This window comes from Zalophus californianus, chromosome 13, assembly GCF_009762305.2.
Source record: "Zalophus californianus isolate mZalCal1 chromosome 13, mZalCal1.pri.v2, whole genome shotgun sequence".
Lineage (NCBI taxonomy): Eukaryota > Metazoa > Chordata > Mammalia > Carnivora > Otariidae > Zalophus > Zalophus californianus.
The window spans coordinates 36,726,592-36,737,610 of record NC_045607.1 but is presented as its reverse complement, the minus strand read 5'-3'; the positions used below and the strand labels follow the sequence as shown (position 1 = coordinate 36,737,610).

General features: G+C 42.9%; 1 protein-coding gene and 1 pseudogene across 11 annotated transcripts in view; both read left to right on the top strand.

The window, feature by feature from the left end:
* The first annotated feature begins 469 nt into the window (after positions 1-469).
* LOC113934142 lies at positions 470-1,182 on the top strand (annotated as a pseudogene).
* Positions 1,183-10,571: 9,389 nt separating this feature from the next.
* UNC13B (unc-13 homolog B) overlaps positions 10,572-11,019 on the top strand; it is a 215,773-nt gene continuing 215,325 nt past the window's right edge. For all 11 annotated transcript variants that reach the window (XM_027614555.2, XM_027614564.2, XM_027614563.2 and 8 more), the window contains exon 1: positions 10,572-10,897. In XM_027614555.2, coding sequence (XP_027470356.2) covers positions 10,876-10,897 — 22 coding nt within the window. In that variant the 5' untranslated portion in view covers positions 10,572-10,875. The remainder of the gene's footprint in view (positions 10,898-11,019) is intronic.

The window sequence follows — 11,019 nt, the reverse complement described above, 5'->3', positions numbered from 1 at the left end:
AAATGGGCTGTACACAGAGACTTGGGGCTCTACTTTATGTCTATATTAACTAATTTGAGGAGGAAAATGAGCCTCAGTAACAGTAGATTAAGGAGCAAGGGGGCCCTAGATCTTGTGTGTATATGTGTTGGGGATGTGGGCAGGCCTTGGTCTATGCCATAGAGCTTTTCATGGTGTCTTGTCCACTGGGCAGGGCTTTTTGTTATTTCTGAGTTACTTTTCTCTACCACATCCCTAACTAACCCCCCAACTCCCAAACCTCTACTCATTTTCCTGGCCCTGTGTGTATTTTGGCTCTTGGAAATACTAACTGTTCTCTTTTTGCCAGTAGGGTTGACTTCCTCTAGTTACCTGGATTTGCCCATCTGTCCAGGTTCATAAAGATAGGAATTGATCTCCAGCAACCTAGGACCAGGCAAGAGAGCACAGCACAGCAGTAGTGGGAGCTGGGGAGAGCACTCAGTGGGCCATGGGCAAGTCAGCTTCCAAACAGTTTAATAATGGGGTCCTGAAGACCCACAACAAGTGCCAGTACCAGTATGGCATCCCCCTGCACTGAAGCTCTGCAAGAAAACCAACCAGGAGGCTCAGCATTATTCAGAAGTCCTAGCCAGCCCAAGGATGCTTAAACCCAGCCCAGAGTCCAGTCATGGCCAGTTTGGAGAGAACCTGGCATGGGCCTCCTGTGATCAGACAGGAAAGGAGATGGCTGATAGATGGTACAGTGAAATCAAGAACTACGACTTCCAGCAGCCTGATTTCACCTCCAGGACACTTCACAGCCATGGTGTGGAAGAATACAAAGAAGATGGGAAGGGGGGGCGCCTGGGTGGCTCAGTTGGTTAAGCGACTGCCTTCGGCTCAGGTCATGATCCTGGAGTCCCGGAATCGAGTCCCACATTGGTCTCCCTGCTCAGCGGGGAGTCTGCTTCTCCCTCTGACCCTCTTCCCTCTTGTGCTCTCTATCTCTCATTCTCTCTCAAATAAATAAATAAAATCTTTAAAAAAAAAAAAAAAGAAGATGGGAAGGGGGCAGGCACCTGCGAGTGAGGGGTCTTCCTTCATGGTGGCCCAATACTTCCCAGCAGATAATGTTGTCAACTAGGCTACTTTGAAGAAAATGTCTTGCCTCCAAAGAAGAAATTCATTAAATGTAATGGGAAGATGGCAGACTTAAGGTAAATATGAAGTGCCTAGAACAATAAAAACTCAGCTGTGTGTCTGTCCCTGTGGGTATATGTGCTTGTATTTGTGATGCATATGAGTGTGTCTTGCACACACACTTGGATATACAGTTCTGCATGAATTTTTTTTTTTTTGAAAGAGAGAGAGTGCGGGGATGGGGGGTGGGAATAAAGGGGCAGCAGGAGAGGGAGAATCTTCAGCAGGCTCCACACCCAGCACAGAGCCTGACACAGGGCTCCATCTCAGGACCCTGAGATCATGACCTGAGCCAAAATCAAGAGTCAGATGCTTAACCGACTGAACCACCCCTGCATAAACTTATTATTACCAAAGAAGGAGCATATAAAGCCTTTACTCTGATGGTTACCTAGACCACAATTATTTGGACTTTAGGGGAGAAATCAATTTAAAAACTTTTTTTGTTTTTTTTTAAGCAAATATCTTTTGTACACTTCCTATAATATCCATCTTTGGACTTTCTGTATTCTATTGTTTGTGATGTTTAGAAGCGAAATTCATTTTATGTGATCATGCATTGTAGTCTACTTTTGGTAGATTTAAGAATTTAAAATTTAAGAATGTCTTTTTTTCCATAAAGATTTTATTTAAAAAAAAAAAAAAAGATTTTATTTTTAGGGGCACCTGCCTGGCTCAGTTGGAAGAGCACATGACTCTTTTTTTTTTTTTAAGATTTTATTTATTTATTTATTTATTTATTTATTTATTTGAGAGAGAGAGTGTGAGCACAAGCAGGGGGGAATGGCAGGGGGAGAGCGACAAGCAGACTCCCTGCTGAGCAAGGAGCTGGGGTACGGGGTTTGATCCCAGGACCCTGGGATCATGACCTGAGCTGAAGGCAGACGCTTAACTGACTGAGCCACCCAGGCGCCCCAGCACATGACTCTTGATCTCAGAGTTGTGAGTTCAAGCCCCACATTGGGCGTAGAGATTAACAAAACAAAAAAACCAAAGCAAATTATTTTAAGTAGTTTTCCTTAGCTCCTGGTGAGTCCACAGTTGACAATACTGTTTAGTTGTTGTTTTTTTGAGAAGTCAATGCTGAATTTGAAGTCACTAAAGAATTAGCCTCGATGAATAGTCTGCATGAAACAATTACAGGTAAAAATGTTTTCAAGGAAGTTGAGAAAACACTAATTCAGCACAAACTGAAGTGGAATGTGCTAAACTGTGTCACAACTGGTGGTGGCAAAAATATATGTGGAGCAGAAAAAAGGTTTATTTCAACAAATTTATAAGCCTTGTGAAAATGAATGTATTTAAAGTGTACAGTTATTCATGGGGTGCCTGGGTGGCTCGGTTGAGCATTGAACTCTTGGTTTCGGCTCAGGCCATGATCTGTGGGTCGTGAAATCCAGCCACATTGGGCTCCATGCTCAGTGGGGAGTCTACTTGAAGACTCTATCCCTCTGCCCCTACCCCCATGCTTGTGTGGGGGTGTGTGTGTGCACGCGTGCACATTCGAATAAATAAATCTTTTAAAAAAGTGTGTGATTATTCACTGCAGAAAGTACTTTGTAGAAAATATGTGAATTTATCATGTGTTATTAAACTACTAGTGTCAATAGTTGACTTCATTTGCTCTCAAACACAAGCATCATCAGTTCTATGGCTTTTTTGTTTTGTTTTTTGGTTTTTGTTTTGTGAGAAATAGAAGCTGAATATCTTGATTTGCCCCACTACACAGCAATTTGATGGCTTAGTATTGGTAATGTTTTTTTTTTAAGATTTATTTATTTATTTGAGAGAGCGAGAATGAGAGAGAGAGAGAGAGTACATGAGAGGGGGGAGGGTTAGAGGGAGAAGCAGGCTTCTCGCTGAGCAGGGAGCCCAATGTGGGACTCGATCCAGGGACTCCAGGATCATGACCTGAGCCGAAGGCAGTCGCTTAACCAACTGAGCCACCCAGGCGCCCAGTATTGGTAATGTTTTATTATGATTTTTTGAGCAAAAATTGGGCAGGGGTGCCTGGCTGGTGTAGCATGTGTCTCTTGATCTCAGAGTTGTGAGTTTGAGCCCTACATTGGGCATAGAGATTATTTATTATTTATTATTTGTAAGAGATTTAAAAAAAGATTTTATGTATTTAGTTGACAGAGAGAACACAAACAAGCAGGGGGAATGGCAGGCAAAGGGAGAGGGAGAAGCAGTCTCTCTGCTGAGCAGGGACTCAGTCCCAGGATCCTGGTCCATCACCTGAGCCGAAGGCAGACGCTTAACTGACTGAGTGACCCAGGCTCCCCACAATTACTTTAAAAATAAAAATTTCATTTAAAAAATTAAGCAAATATCAAGAGGAGAATCTAATTGAATTCTATAAATGCTTTCCAAGCAATGAATATGTTCAATTGAATCACATGCTCATGGACTGATAGCAGTATTTAACAGTAGTTATCTGTAAGAAAAGACAGATGAGATTCATAAAATGTCATTATAGATCAACATTAGTAATTGAACATTTGCAATTGATTATAATAATAATTAAACCCCAACTAAGCAAAATGCATATTCCCCCAAAGAATTTCATCCTTCTTGTTAGTAGACCTATTGCACCAAAAACTTGTATTCAATTACTATTGGTTTATTTTGAATGTTACTAATTAAAAAATTGTGGAAATTTGTTTTCTCTCTTGTTATACCAGTACCTATACAACAACCTCAATTTTGCTTTTTTTGGCCTAAAACCTAAGTATTTATTGAATGGTCCTTTACAGAAGAAGTTTGCTGGTCTCTGCTCTAGACAGTGCCTGGTACTAAAACTGCAATAACACCCAGTAATTTCTTTTGCTTATTTTCAAGTGTTGGATAATTTTTTCCAATAGTGAGAAACACATGTCCCTTCCCTCATGAAGTTTATATATTTGTTTATATATTTGCTAAGTTAACCATGCCTCCCCCCCACTTATTAAGTATTTAAATAATTCTGAAACCTCCAGGTATATATGCAAACAACCCACTTCTTCCTCCTCACCATGATCATAGCACTTTTCACAGTCTGTTTATCCCCAGACTGTGCGTTCTTTGGAGGAATGTCTTATTTCTCTTTGTATCTGTAGCATCGTGTGTAGTACTTGGTAGATGCTCAATACATTTTTCTTTTTTTTTTAAGATTTTATTTATTTGAGAGAGGGAAAGAACAAGAGAGAGAGAGAGCACATGAGAGGGGGGAGGGAAGTGGGAGAAGCAGACTCCCCACTGAGCAGGGAGCCCACTGATCCGGGGACTCCAGGATCATGACCTGAGCCGAAGGCAGTCGCTTAACTAACTGAGCCACCCAGGTGCCCCTCAGTAAATTTTTCTTTTCTTTCTTTTTTTTTTTTAAAGATTTTATTTATTTATTTATTTGAGAGAGTGAGAATGAGAGAGAGAGAGAGCACATGAGAGGGGGGAGGGTCAGAGGGAGAAGCAGACTCCCTGCTGAGCAGTGAGCCTGATGCGGGACTCGATTCTGGGACTCCAGGATCATGACCTGAGCCAAAGGCAGTCGCTTAACCAACTGAGCCACCCAGGCGCCCCTCAGTAAATTTTTCTTGTATGCATTAACACCTATATCTCTTGTATGGCCTCCTTCTCTGATATTTATCCATTTGTATAAGATTACAGTGTTAATCATAAGTAGATATTAAGTAAATACTTGATAGGAATGAATAAATTGATTTATTGGAATTCATTGAATTGTTTGGCATTCTGATTTTCAGTTTTTACTACTTAGATAATCCTGTACAAATATCTTTTGGCACAGGTTTTCCCCCATTTATTTGAATTATTTTCATGGAATATATCTCCACAGTGGAATTTTATTCATTTGGCAGTATTTACTGAGTTCCAAATATACCAGGCTAGGGACACCTGGCTGGCTCAGTCAGTGGAGCATATGACTCTTGATCTTGGGGTCATGAGTTTGAGCCCCATGTTGGGTGTAGAGATTACTTAAAAATAAAATCTTTAAAAAAGCAAAAAACAAGACAAAACAAAAAACAAAACAAAAAAAACCAACCCCAAGTATGCCAGGCTAAGCCATGGATTTTAAGCACGGGGAGTAACTTTCTACTCTAGGTTTGCTGCTTTGGAATTTGTAACTTCTCTGACTCTTCTGAGCTCCTTCTCATGAATCTCCACCCTATTCCTTAATTCTCCCTTAGAAACATCCAGTCACCACTGTACAAATTGAAGATGAGGGGCCCCTGGGTGGTTCAGTTGGTTAAGCAACTGCCTTCGGCTCAGGTCATGATCCACCGTCCTGGGATTGAGCACTGCATCAGGCTCCCTGCTTGACAAGGGGCCTGCTTGCCCTCTCCCTCTGCCGCTCCCACTGCTTGTGCTCTCCTGCTCTCTCTTTGCCAAATAAATAAAGTCTTTAAAAAAAACAAAAACAAATTGAAGATGAGTTCAGTTTGTGCTAGACTATTTTCCCTATTGCAATAGTATATTGCTGATTAAAATCTGTCCTAATCACTTTGACTAATATCCAGTTTTGTTTATCTTTGACAATAACCAAGCCTTAAAACATTCTCATTCATTAATTCATTCATGTATTCAATTAGTCAACAAATCTTTTCTGGGCACTATTACCAGATGTTGTGTTATGTGTTAGGGATAACGATATAGAAAACAGGTCCTTTGTTGTTGAGGAGCTCTGAGTCTAAAGAAAGGATAGATATGCAATTACTTTTCAATAAGATAAGATCTATAATGGAACAATAATCGGGTGGTTTGCTTATTTTCTTACTTTCCCTCTCTGACCATTTCTTTTCGGGCTCTTTTCCCCACATCATTTTGTATAGTTTATGAAAGTATTAATATAGTTTTAATAAGTAAATATTTTTAGGTTACAAAACTTGACTTCTCATCTTTGTATAATTAAAAAACTCCAAATTTGAAGAAAAATAAAAGGTTGTGTATTCAGTAAAAAAAAAAAAGTATGTGTTCTCTATAAATGACCTTTGTTCCTTTCTGATTCTATGTAGTCTCCTGGCAACCGTAGGACTCCAACTCTTAAACTCTTTTCAGCTTACTCTTAAATACCTGTACAGGTTCAATGTTTCCATTTCTTGATTTGTTCATTCAACTTATTCTCTGTATATGAAATACCCTTTCTCCCATATTTGCATGTTCAGTGCTATCCATACTTTGAGATCCATCTCCTCCACACGTTACTTTTCTCTCGTGAAGCCTATCTTGATTCCTCCCCTAGTTTCTGCTGAATTCCTCCGGTACTTAAGAGGCAATATAGCACTGTGGCTAACTGAGCTCTGGTGAAAGATACAGTTGGGTTTGCATTCTAGTTTTGCTTAATTTTCTTATCAAAAAATGGGGATTAAAATAGTTATATCTTAGGTGCCTGGGTGGCTCAGTTGGTTAAGTGACGGCCTTTGGCTCAAGTCATGATCCTGGAGTCCCCGGGCTCCCTGCTGAGCAGGGAGTCTGCTTCTCCCTCTGACCCTCTTCCCTCTCGTGCTATCTCTTATTCTCTCTCTCTCAAATAAATAAAATCTTTAAAAAAATAAAATAAAATAAAATAGTTATATCTTTATCGATCAGAAGCTCTAGCTCTAGCTTGGACTGCTTTCTTAGGGTTCAAGTCCACATCATCTGTCTATTGGGTACATATGCAAGAATATACCTGACAATCTCAAATTTAATGTATATGTCCAAAAGGAAACATCTTTCTCCCCAAACCTATGCATCCTTGGTTTCCTATCTATCAGTAGGCTGTAGCATCATCCTTTCAGTCAACCTGACTTTAAAACTCTCTCTCCCTCCAGTGGTTTGCTATAAAGAGAGGATGTTCTTATTCTCTACTATACTCATAGTTACTGTGTGCCAAGTTCTATCACATTAGTTCCTTAACACTGAGAAGTGTTAAAGGGATTGTCCTTTTTCTTCCCCCTCAGTTCCATATTTCACTGTCCTAGTTTAGTTCCTCGTTCTTTCACAGATTTTTCCTATCAACTTGTATACTTTTTACGGATATTAACTGCTTTGTTTGTTTTTGCATCCTCTCATTAAGACTGACATAAAGGATACCTAATAAATATTTGTTAATTAGTTATTTATACTAAATTTCTCTTTAGGCATTGGGAGATATTTCCCAAGAGACAGGGAACTTGCCGGAAGAGTAAACTTTTAATGGCCCTGGAGCATGGCTTACAGATAGTCATAAAGTTGGTAGGGGGTTCCCCTGCATCAGGGTTCTAACCTGGACCCCTTCTTTCTTACCTGAGGGCTCCCAAAAAAGGCAGCAACAGAGCTAAACCTAGATATTTTGGTCTTAACCTCTTGAGATTCTTGGGTTCTCTTCACTACCTACTTTCCTTGATCCCTCCCACCTTCCTTCTCATTTCCTGGATTTCAGAGTCCTAGCTCTCAGCTACCTGCCAGGTAAATCTTAAGTATGAATTCCATTCAAATGCTGAAGAACTTTCAAGTACTGTACTGGAAAAACTAAAGAAGACTGTGGGGCATGGAGGATTGGTTTCCTGTCCCGGTTTGAGTTGCTTCTGAAGATACATTTATCTTGCTAATGAGTATAACTGGTGCCGGTTAAGGGCCTAGAGGGCAGAAGAAAGACATCATTGCGTTTTTCCTCTGAACTTTTTTTTTAAGATTTTATTTATTTGAGAGAGAAAGCAGGAGCAGGGGGAGAGGCAGAGGGAAAGGGAGAAGCAGGCTCTTCACTGAGTCGGGAGCCCGATGTGGGGCTCCATCCCAGGACCCCGGGATCATGACCTGAGACAAAGGCAGATGCTTAACTGACTGAGCCAACCAGGCGTCCTTCCTCTGAACTTTTAACTGGGAAACTGGGATGCTTCCGAGTTTACATCACAACCTTTAGACTCTTGCTCTGCTTACCTTCCCTTTACTTCCCAGTCACATTCCTCCCTTCATGTCCACAATCTAAGTAACAACAAACATGTATTGGGCATTTTTGTATGTACTAGGTAATTTATTATTTTTTTTTTATTTTAAAGATTTTTATTTGACAGAGAGAGAGACAGTGAGAAAGGGAACACAAGCAGGGGGGGTGGGAGAGGGAGAAGCAGGCTTCCCGCTGAGCGGGGAGTCCGGCGCGGGGCTCCATCCCAGAACCCTGGGATCATGACCTGAGCCGAAGGCAGACGCTTAACGACTGAGCCACCCAGGCGCCCCGTACTAGGTAATTTAGACGCAGTTCCTCATTTAAACTTCAAAATCATCTTATGAAGTAGTTACTATTATTATTCTTTGGGAAGTTGAGGCCATGTAGCTTGCCCAAGGTCAAAGTATCAGAATTAGAACTCAAATCCAGGTGGCAGGCAGATTTCTAGGATGGTTTCCCAATGATGGTTGTCTGGTGGTATTCATGTCCTTGTGTAATCCTCTTCCCTTGAATGTGACTTGCTTCTGAAGCATAGAATACAGCAAAAATGAGGGATGTCACTTCCACGATTAGGTTAAAAAAGATTGTGACTCCCATTTTGCTAACAGACTTTATTGCCTTCTCAGCTTGCAGGCTTTGATGAAGCAAGCAGCCATGTTGGAAAGGCCCAATGATAAGGAACTGAGACCAGCCAATAGCCAATAAGGAACCGGGGCTTTCAGTCCAACAGTCTAGGAGGAATTGAGCCCTGCCCACAATTACGTATGTGAGCTTGGAAGTGGATGCTTTTGCAGTCAAGCTGGCCCTTTGATAGCAGTCTGTAAAAAACCCTGAGCCAGAGGATCCAATCAAGCTATACTCAGATTCCTGACCCACAGAAACTGTGAGATAATAAATGTTGTTTTAAGCCACTGAGTTTTGGAGTAATTTATTACACAATAGATAATACACCAGGTGGATCTGATTGGCTTCAAAGTTCATGCTCGCCTCAATTTCATAAAGGACAGCTGGGCTAAATAGCTAGGTAGCCCAACCTCCAGCAGTCCGGAGAATGCCCATTATTTTTAGGGTCAGCATCTCTGTTGACTAGGCTGGCTCAGTTGACTTGGTCAAAATCTTCCTCAGGGTATTAGCAGGGAGCCTGATGTGGGACTCGATCCCAGGACTCTGGGATCGTGACCTGAGCCAAAGGCAGACGCTTAACCATCTGGGCCACCCAGGCGCCTGCGAAGACCCTTTTAGATTGACAGACCCTCCCTCTGGCTGGCAGGCAGAATGCCATGGGGCTAAGAGTTTGCAAATGCTGAAATCTGAGTTGGGCTAATGAGGCCTTGGAAAGCATCTCCTCTAATAGTGCTCAGCCCTGGCATCACATTAGAATCACCTGGGGAACTTTTATTTTTTATTTTTATTTATTTATTAAAGATTTTATTTTATTTATTTGACAGAGAGAGACAGCGAGAGGGGGAACACAAGAAGGGGGGGATGGGAGAGGGAGAAGCAGGCCTCCCGCAGAGCGGACCCTGGGATCATGACCCAAGCCAAAGGCAGATGCCCAACGACTGAGCCACCCAGGCGCCCCTCCTGGGGAGCTTTTAAAATATAGAATCCCTGAGCTTTACCCCCCCACCAATTAAATTAGAACTGTGGTGTGGAAGGGCTGTTGGACCTGTACTTTATACTCTGTGTCTTCCTGTATTCTGCTCCGGTCTTTTTCATATCCTCACATGTTCATTTGTCATTTTACCATAAGTCTTAGCTTAAAAGACCTATCTTCCCTCTATCCTTCATTCAGTAAATATTTACGGACTGATTTCTATATACCAGGTACTATTTTTTTTTTAAGATTTTATTTATTTATTTGAGAGAGAGAGCATGAGAGAGAGCATGAGAGGGAAGAGGGTCAGAGGGAGAAGCAGACTCCCTGCTGAGCAGGGAGCCCGATGGGACTCGATCCCGGGACTCCAGGATCATAATCTGAACCGAAGGCAGTTGCTTAACCACCCAGGCGCCCTATACCAGGTACTATTATAGCCATTGGAGATACAATGGCGTGCAAGAAAAAAAATGTCTAGATAAGAACTGAAGTCTCCAAACATTTTACTGTATGCTCACTCAGTTATTTTACTTTTTTTTGCTGTAGTTGTTAACTAAAATATGCTTGCCTTGTGGTACGATCTTGTTAAATTATTCCAGATAGAGGGTCCATCAGCCGTAATGGATAGACTAAGAAGTCGGAAGGAAATTCTTCAATGAAAAGAATCTTCTTGGGTGGGAGGAGCAGAGGGTTTCAGTTACCTCCTCACACTCTTGAGGGAAAGCCCCTCCCACTCTGTTCCAAGATTTATTAGTGGGCGGAGCTGCCTTCATTCTTGCACGTAAGGAAAGAGAAGGAAACCCCGCCTCTTACGTGTTTATGGGAGGCGGGGTCGGAGGACTGGGCGTGAGTTGATTGGCTGGGAGGCGGAGCGCCACGGGTGGCTCCTTCCAGACGCTCGCCGGGATTCCCGGGGAGCGAAAGGAGGGGGGTGGTCCCGGTAGCTCCTACCTCCCAGCGATGGCGCCGAGGTGCCGCGCCCAGTCTCCTGCCTGCCAGCCCGTATTCACAGCTATTGGGAGCCCAGTCAGACAGTGAGAATTGAAGCGGGTCCCAGGGAGCGGCGGGACGCTGCCTGCCACGGGGACCATGAGGAGCCGTCAGACCTGTGGGGCCGATAGCGGGAGCAGCCGCGGCACCTGCTGAGAGGAAAGAGGGAGCGGCCGGGTGCGGCGGCGCGGCTGGGGTACGGCGGAGGCTCGCCGGTGCCTCGGCCATGTCGCTGCTCTGTGTACGCGGTGAGTGTGTGGACTCGGGGGGAAGGGGGGCGGGGGTCGCCGAGGGGTCTCCACATGTTTCCAGTGGGCTTGCGGTTACCACCTTTTCCAAACTTCACTTCCCGTCCGTGCCTCGGGGGGCG